Source organism: Porites lutea, chromosome 2 (genome assembly GCF_958299795.1).
Source record: "Porites lutea chromosome 2, jaPorLute2.1, whole genome shotgun sequence".
In the NCBI taxonomy this organism is placed as follows: domain Eukaryota; kingdom Metazoa; phylum Cnidaria; class Anthozoa; order Scleractinia; family Poritidae; genus Porites; species Porites lutea.
The window spans coordinates 49262086-49271739 of record NC_133202.1 but is presented as its reverse complement, the minus strand read 5'-3'; the positions used below and the strand labels follow the sequence as shown (position 1 = coordinate 49271739).

At 37.3% G+C, this 9654-nt stretch overlaps 1 protein-coding gene across 1 annotated transcript; it reads left to right on the top strand.

Annotated features, from left to right (window-relative positions):
- Positions 1–372: 372 nt before the first annotated feature.
- Positions 373–5899, top strand: LOC140926345 (uncharacterized). The gene is made up of 2 exons (XM_073376099.1): positions 373–1110; positions 5765–5899. Exons 1-2 carry the CDS (start codon positions 373–375, stop codon positions 5897–5899), a joined length of 873 nt encoding a protein of 290 aa, XP_073232200.1.
- The last annotated feature ends 3755 nt before the right edge of the window (positions 5900–9654 follow it).

Sequence of the window (9654 nt, the reverse complement as noted above, 5' to 3'; positions counted from 1 at the left end):
CGGAAAAAAGTTCTCTTTATTTGACCTGATGTATTACTTGCTATAGAAAAGGGAATCCCATTTAGCGATACACCAATGCAAGATTAACTTTTTTTTATGAATATTCTGCTTTTGATGAAAATATACCTGCTTTTTTGCTTTGCTAGGAGTACTCAGTAGAACACCTGTTAACACCATTTATGGGCCAACTGAGATGTCGTCGTTTTATTGTTTTATTTTTTATTATTTTATTATTTTGTTTTTCTTTGTGCCTTACATTAATTTTTTTTTGACTGCTTTTCACTTAACATGCTATTTTGTTTGTATTCTTGTTCAAGGCAAATTTCCTGAAGAACAGAAGGATACCCACGGTAACTGTGACGCTTAGTGATTATGCAAGAATGCTGTAGAGTTTTTAATGAGAGTGGTAGACTTTTTTCTGAAAAAGAAGAAAGATTCTGGAATGCAGCTTTCGTCATCGAAATTACAGTCGTATTTTTACTGAACGCTTTCACACTCGCCATCTACACAAGAAACCGTCACCTGCGCAAGCGCAGTACATTCCTGATTATAAATCTTACTGTGGCTGATTTACTGGTGGGAACAGTGGTCGGACTTTTGCAAATACTAGAACCAGATAACCTGGAGAGGGACCTGGCTTTCAGCTGGCAATCATTCGTGTATTGGACATTACATGAGCTATTTCTAGTTGCCTCATTAGCTAATATTTCATTGATTTCGTTAGAGAGGTTACACGCAACACTCTTCCCCTTTAGGCATTGTCTTGTTGGAAAACGTGTTTACCTCACGATTATTTTATGCAGTTGGTCGTTCGCATTAACTTTGTCATCTGTGATTGCTCTTCTTTATTTGCGCGCATCGCCAGCGTTTCTGTATGTATATGCAGCTCTCATTTTCCTCATTGTTCTCATTCTCACACTTTCAAATGCTATAATCATCTCAGCTGTGAAAAACAATCCTCTCTCCCCTAATGCTGGACCAATTCTTTCAACAGAGAGGAAACTAACGGTGACTTTATTTATAGTTTCTGTGGCTTCTTTTCTGACGATTCTTCCTTGGGCTATTTCGACTGTTGTCCCCCAACGCATATTGAGTAAATTATGCCCTGAAGTAATTTCCCGCATCCGTTCCTCGTTTGAGTTACTCTATCTTTTCAATTCTATAGTCAATCCCTTAATTTATGCAGTAAGAATGCAAGAGTTTAGGAAAGCAGCCAGAAAACTTTTTTGTACTAAGACACTATAGCTAGAACTAGCGCGAGTCCAACCCATGGAACCTCTTACATTGCATGTACTTACTCAAGAAATACCTGTTGAAGAAAGAACATAAGAAATGGAGAGTTCCTTAGAAAAGCTCCAACAAGATTGCGGAGGTCCTCTTGCTTAGATATCTTTTGTAATCTTTATTAATCAGTGTAACAAAGATATGGAAATCGAAATAATAAAAAATGAAATGAAATAAAGTAATAATTAAGAAAAAGAACGCAAACTGCGGTGGTAAACATTGTTAGAGTAACATACAGCTACAGGAGGAATTATATTGGCTGCAACGTTTACATTTCCGTACGCATGGGCATCTCAATATACGATTCCTTGCTATTCCAATCACTGTCTCTTTGATGTACAGTGGAACCCCGCTCTACGGACACCCGTCTACAAAGGACAGTTTAGTTTGTCCCTAGCCAAAAAAAGCTCAGCAACAAATTATATCTTCTATGAAATTACCCTGATTTTTAAAATACGGACATCGGCTTAACATGGACACTTAAACATGTCCCGTGGGTGGCCGTATTGACCGGCCGGTTCCACTGTAATTATTTCAAACGTCACAAATAATCTCATTTCAGTGCGATGGTTTACCCCTTTTCAGCCGATGATCTCGTCATTTACCAGGGAATTTGAATGAAAACGATGCGATGATGAATGACAAGTTATTTTAAAGGCGCAAAATTTTGTTAAAAGAAAATAATGTCGCACGCCAAAGTCTCACTTGGTATTAGTTTGATAGGAATCACGTACCCTGCTCCGAGGTCGTTCAATTCCACATTCATAACTTCCGCTCGATTGGGCTGTAGCGCCAACATGGCCAACACCTGGGGAGAATTATACAATGTGTACTCAATTTAGTACATTAAGATAAAATAAAAGCTGAACTTAAAAGAAAAAATCATATAATTAAACAGGAACCTATGCACCCTTATGTTGATATTCTTAAAATAGCCTTGGTAGGTTTGGTGCCCTAACATCCAGCTCTCACTGCTGATATTTACTTCCGTCTTTGTGGGTTCCAGTCGTCGCTACTACTTATTTACTTCTTCGACGAGCCGAACAGGTGTTCACACTGCACCAAAGTATGACATGTACAAAACCTATCCTATATGTCACGCTCCACTTTTGAGATCGGCCCGGTCGCTCCGTCACATAATTCGTGTCGCCACAATTGTTCAACTGTTGATTACAGCCGGAGACGTTTTGGTGGGGTCATTTATTGGTCAAATAATTTTAAAATTGTCATAATGGTAACATACATAGGATTTTAAAATGACTTTAAGACTCAACATAGGATGGACGGTGCATAATTTATTCGTTTACAACAGATCTGCGAGAAACCGGGATATATTTCTCTTGTTAATAGCCAATCTGATAACATCTTAACTTGGGAGCTCGCTTCATCAAAAAATGATAATGAACAGAAGCTGAAGACAGCAATGAAATTGTTGTGACGTTTGCCAATTAACGAAAGAACCTCTTTTTTGCTTTTTGCTTGGTCACGTACTGAGAGCGAGATTGCTAAACAAACAGTAATATATTAAGAAGGTTATAAGGTTCTTTACTTGTTTCCTTTTGTTCTAAGATAGACCAAGATGTATATCATGTGAAGCAAACTTTTCGTGGGACATGATTTTTGGCGGAGTACCAGGGTTTCCTAAATATCTATGACATGAATGCGAAAAAAAAAAAAAAAAAAAAAAAAGCTTCGAAAACTTACTCCCCCAACCTGCACGTGACGACCCTGTTTAAGGAATCTTTGCGGTAACTCTGCTATCTCAGAAGCGTTATGCCTACATATTTTAATAGCTATCCTTTTTATCTTTAAATGTCATGGCACAAGTAGGCTATCCCTATGATGATTTTCTTAAAAATAGAATTGCCTAGTACCTCATTATTCAAAGCGACCTATACGTTTGGGCCACTTGGTCTGTTCTACATACGCGCCACTATCGATATATCAAAATTCATTATGATAGTGAGTCCAGGGGGACACAAACAAAAATAAATATTTACATATAAACAAATAAATAAAGGAATAAACATGTTAGTCCTCTTTTTGAAGCCTCTAAAACTCTCCGTGCATCATGGTGAATTTTATGATATTTGAAAGAGGATATTCATTTAGTTTTTAACAAGCTCGTATATCTGACATTTTCATCAGCGCGAAGGCATGGCATAAAGTCACTTAAAAATGATTAATAACAATTAGATAAAAGCAACCAGAAAGTGGTCCTAAGAAATAAATGAATAACAACTCAAAATAAGATCTAGGCATAGTTGGTTTCTAAAAAATCTGAATGTTTTGCGTCTTACTGAACTTTTCCATTGTTTGTTTAACTAGTTAATATAAATCGTTATATGCTTTGACAGCTACTTTTTACTTATAATAAGTTTAAGAATAACTTTATGTAGGTTCGAAAACCTATGTTTGATAACCTCTGTCAAATAAGCAGGTGTCACATTGATTAGGCTATGATCGACACTGCCAAGCTGCTTCTAATATATACTTGAAGTCTTGAATTAAAATTCATGCTTACTGAGAAAAGGAAAACTACTTCGGCAAATTCTCTTAAAAGCCAGAAAAAATATATTCTAAATCCTGGCCATAATCAGCAAAAGAAAAAATTACTACAAAGAGTAAAAGAGGACAGTTTTCGACGGTAAGACCTAAATTCCGGTTGTTATGTTTAAAATTACTCGCCAGATATTGTCCATTAATTCTTATTTCATGGGACAAACGACCGAAACGTAAATCACTCTACTTGAAATTTTGTATATTTTTTATCATTATCGATTGAGAAGAATAATTTGCCTCAGTTACGCTTAAAAAAAAAAAAAGAAAAAGGAAAGAAAAGAAAAGAAAAGAAAAAGAAAGCATTAGGGCCATTTATACGAGGAAAAATAAGACGCGTCTTACATAAGACGCGTCTTAAATAAGACGCGAACTGTACCATTTATACGAGCATGTCTTATCTAATAAGACGCGTCTTAGCTAAGCCGCGTCTTACTTTAGACGAAATGTGCCGTTTATACGGAAAATTCGCGTCTTATTTAAGACGCGTCTTATGCAAGACGCGTCTTATTTTTCCTCGTATAAATGGCCCTATTGTGAGTTCATCGTCTACATATAAAGAGGCCTTCAAATCTACAATCCATCATATTAGCTGCCATGTATGAGGACTTTTCGTTTTATGCAATGAAAACAGAAACAGTATAAAGTCAGTGAGCCCTATAGGCAGATTAAACCCAGTGGACCAGGTTAATTCCTCAAAATTCTTGATATTCAGGCAAAATATTTTTAAGTTCATATATCAAGCTTACTCCTTGTAGACTTTCTTTAAAACTTTTGCCTATTTCTCGGCACGGATTCACTGATGTTAATTTTCCCTGCATATACTCCTCAAGAAGTAGGTAACATCTATCCTGCGATATTTTTTTATGTATTTCTGCACTTCTTCCTTTCAGTATTAGCCAGAAGTTCCGCTTTTTGGTCTTCGGATGGCTGCGCACCCGTTATTTTCATTAGGCGAGAATGGAATCATAACTGGATTTCTTTTTTTACTTACCGCCACCTACACTGGGTTACGATCGAATGAAGTGCTCATCATTCCTGAAACAAATAGAAGAATGGATATGTTTTGCAAGTTATGTCACGAAGCAGTTTTCATTGTTTTAGTAAACGCCTTCACAGTCGCCACCTTCGCAACTAACCACTAATTACGCAAGGGCAGTACGTACCTAATGCAGCCTCCTCCTCAGGCGCTTCGTTTTTCGCATGGAAGAGGCGAGCGCGAAACGAGTGACTGGTGATGAACCGCAAGGGACCATGGGAAGGGTACAGACTGCAGGCCTCCTTCCCGCCTTCCTTTGCGCGCACATTTTCATCAAAAGAGAGACGTCTGGGTACGAGGCAGTACCTAATGATAAATCTGACTGTGGCTGATTTACTATTTGCAACAACTGAAGGCCTATTATCCATACTAGAACCAGCTATCCTTGAGATGTACCTGTCATGCTCTGCAGAAGAGTGGTTCAGCTGGCAAGAACTATAATATGTTACTGACTTCGTATTGATTTCTTTAGAAAGATTACATGATACAATATATCCTGTCAAGCACTGCCTTATTGGAGGAAAGGTTTACTTTAGGATTATTGTTTTCAGTTGGTTGCTGGCATTGGCTCTGGTCTTGTTTGTGTTTGCTTTTCTTTTATTGCGTGTTTCGATTGTATTCCCATACGTATGCATCTTTCGTTTTTATCACCCTTCTGATTTTCGCAGTCTCTTATGTTAGGATTATTGTAAACGTCAACTAAAATATCCTCCCTCGGCACAGAACTTTGGCGAACGTTATTTATAATGACCGTGGTCTCGTTTCTGACCATTCTTTCTGCCGTTATTTGGGATGCCATAATTGTAGACCACTTGTGGCAGGATGAAGTCTCACCAAAGATAGCTTATCGTATCTCTTATGCGTTTGGCGCATTGTATTAAGTTATTCAATCCTATCTTGAATCCCCTTATTTATGTTATAAGAATGCAGGAGTTCAGGAGAGCAGCTAAGAAACTTATTCGTAAGAAAAAATCAGAATCAATAGATATCGAACCTGTTGAAAGTCTTGCGATGTAGCAGTCTGTCCTTCACCCACTACCCTGTCCGTCTATTAGCCAAGTCAGCCACTTTTGAGCATCATATTCTCGTTCGAATGTCTGTCTTTTGTTTAGTTTTTCTTCCAGCGAAATCCACTGCGCTGACTTGAATGGCTGTCAGTTTATTGCTCCATGTCAGGTACTCCAGATTCTGATCCGGTTTCGGGGAAATCTTTGCTCGTGGAATCCAGAATCTGGGAAATTTTTCTCGGATTTTTGTTTGTGGAATTCGAGTTCGAGGGCTTTGAAATCTGTAATCGATCCGGCAAACGATTGGAATCCGGAATGCAAATCGAAAACTTAAGTTGCAATTTTTGACATATTACGAAAGCGATAATTTTTCTTATTCCTCTCTCCATCACGTTTTTGAATCTGAAAATTTCAGGTCTCCTTTTATTTACGAAAAATAGCGTAAACTGGGGAATGAAGTGTGAATAATGAAACTGCAGAAAATCTAAAGAATTTATTACATTTTAGCTTCCAAGATTGTACATGAATGAAAGGGTCAACTAGAACGTTTTAGCTGTCTTCAAGTAACAGAAAATGCTAGGCAATATCTGCTTCTCTAGATAATTTACAGAAAACATTCTTTGGGTGCCCCCGATACATAAGATTGTAGATGAAGGTGCTTTGGTATTATTCAACTACAGTCGAACGTACCCTCCATAAGCGACCAACCAAAGTGCGAAGACTTCGTGGTGGTCGCTTTTCTAAGTAGAAGTCCCGAAACACCTACATGGAAATGAGTTCATTGAGTGCAATTGCAAGTTGTAGTTCCATAAGACAAAAGGTTAATAGATCGGTTGGTCGCTTACAAGAGGTGGTCAGTTACGTGAGATTCCCGAGTTTTTCTGGTGACGACCAGAAATACGTCTGCGTTGACGGGCTATAAAGCTAATTCAGTGGAAAAATTTAGAGGTTTTAGGATAGGGTGTCACTTACACAAAGCGGTCACTTACAATTTTGTAATACATATTTTTAAAGGTAGTCCTTACTTCCAAGTCTCTTCCGGAATTGAAATCTGTTGATCAATTTAGTTCGGCATATGTAAAAATAATAAACAAGTACATATAAACACTGTAAAAACTGACCAGTTATAGTGACCTCAAAAAAATGGTTAAGGTTTGAATCCCAGGTAACCGTATTTTATTAGGTTACAGTAACCAAAAAAATATAGTTCAGGTTAACCATTTTTTATTCCCGTTGAAATAACTTTTCTTTATGGGTTATATTAACCCTTAAAAATGGTTGTTTCTACCACAGCCCACGCCACTTCTTATGACTTGTTTGTCATAACCTCTACTTTTTGGTTAAACTAACTTTAAATTTTTAGTTGTTATAACCGAAATAAAAAGATAAATATGTTTCAACCCATACAGATAAGTTATAATAACCATTTTTTGTGGTCATGGTAAACCAGTGTTTTGGGTACTAGCGATGAATCTGTGGTAACCCATTTAAAATAGTCAAGAGGTGGTAGCTTTAACCATTCCATATGAGTTAGAAGAAAACGGTCGTTTTAACTGATAATAATGAATTACATTAACCTCACAATAATAGTCTTCAGGAACATTTTTAATGGCTATGTTAACCGTTCTCTACAAACAACATAGTTGACCACTAACTTCATAAAAAAGATAATCATACAACATTGCAAGTAAAAAATGCTTATGTTTCTTAATACAAGTATTTAAAGCAGAACAAGAAATGATTAAACAATCAGCCCTGCTTCCTAAACTATAGCAAATTTAAATTGGAATACTGCATGTCTCTCACAAGACTGCAAAACAAGACTTTGTACACTGGCATATGATTGTAAAACAGAAACATCCTTAAGCAGAAAAAATTCAAGTAACTCCAGGATCAATAGTGATACAGTACTTAGATTAAATTAAACCCTTAAGGTATAAGTGCCTTTCCTGCCAAAACTGCTTTGTACTCAAAGCTACATTTAAAAAAAAAGCTTGGTAATAGCGTATGATAGCTCTATAACTGCAGTACAATATTGCAATTAAGATGGTCATCCGAAGACCGGAAAATCTATGCAACTGTACTGAACATTTAGAAAACTTTAAAGGGCCACGCGAGTGTGTGGGGTTGTCTTAAAACGCGTCTATTTGTTTGCAAAAAGATAATTTTAAAAACGATTTAGAGTTCTGTTTAAAAATAAGCAATACATACCGGTCATGCTGTTTCAGTGAAGGTCGGTGAAGCAAGTCTTCGAGATTTTGCCTGTGTTCATTTGTCTTTATTCGACGGGGCAGATATTTTGCTTATCTATTTCAGGCGGTCAACTGAAGTAAATTCTGTCATGATCTTCTTATCATCCTCCTTTGAATAAAAAGATTTGCAAGGTATTCGTTAGCTGAGAATTTTGTAGAAGCAGTAAAGACTTAAATTCAAGTGAGTAATCTATTCTGAAGACGTTGTCTTCCGACTACCCTGTGAGCAGAGTCTCCTTCGATCTTCCTAGATAAGTCGACTTATCTAGGAAGATCGAAGGAGACTCTGCTCGCAGGGTATCTTCGGACTTGCATAAATTTGAAATCACATTACCTTTTTACTTGCCACATCTCCATTGCTGTCCGTGACTAAGAAACGAGCTCCTATTGACTTTTAACTGAAGGGCTTTATCCAGGCGAAATATAAAATGTTTCTTTTCGCAGCGATGAACCAAGAGTACTGACTTCAGCTTGGCGCAAGGCGGTTAAACTAAAAAACTGAACTATGAGAGCCGAATTTGGCATTGATTTTGAAATTCCAAGTCTCTCATTGGCTAGCTAAGTAGATTAACGTCAAGGTGTTAAGTAACATACTACAGTTGACAGGAAACAATGCAACATTTTCTAAAAACCATTAGTTGTTTTTCGAGTAAACTCGGTAAACTCGCCTCACATGTTTCCAACCATGAAATAGTTTAAGCTTATAAAAAGGTTACTGAGTAAGATTTTTAATTTACTGAGAACATTTAACGCCATTTAGGGTTCGTGACGTGACGAAATAGAGTTACTTTAGGTCACTTAAGACAAATACCGGAAACCCGCTGGAATTTTGTGACCGGTGAAAAACACGAAAGTATTTTTTGAAAATACGCAAGGATAGCTGTTGGCTTTTCGAGGTGCTCAGCATTGATTTGAATGACATAACCTGTACAGGACATCTTGAAGAATCATTTCACCTAGATGACAATTAGTTCTCTCGGCTAGTCCGTCGAGGGAAACGTCAGAGAAGAAAATAGTCCTCGCGTCACGCGACTTCGCCTCTCGCGCGCGCGTACCAGCCCAGTCATTGAAGCAAGACTCGCGAGTTGGATGCAAGTCATTTAAAAGGGAAAAGTCAGCGTTGAAGGTTGGGTACAAGGCTTTCATGATCTGTTGTTGTAAACTCATACCCGCCGTTTGTGTAGCCATTTCCTTCTGTGGTTTTCCGTTCAGTTTAACCCCTCGGAAAAGTCAGTTTTGACCATTCAGTGTTTAACCTACTTCATAGCTCTAAATAACAGATCATTATTGGTTAGTCATGACCAACAAATAGTTAATAAAAGATTTTAACCAATTGATTTCAGGTTAGATGCACATTTTTACCATTTGCTTAACCATTTGGTTTCGTTATTTTGACTGCCTTGAAAAGTTATTTTGACCAGTCGATATTCTAACGGAATTATAACCGTCACAACAACTGCTGATCATTGGTTAATCTAACCAATAACATAAAGGTTACGATTTTAACTAGTTT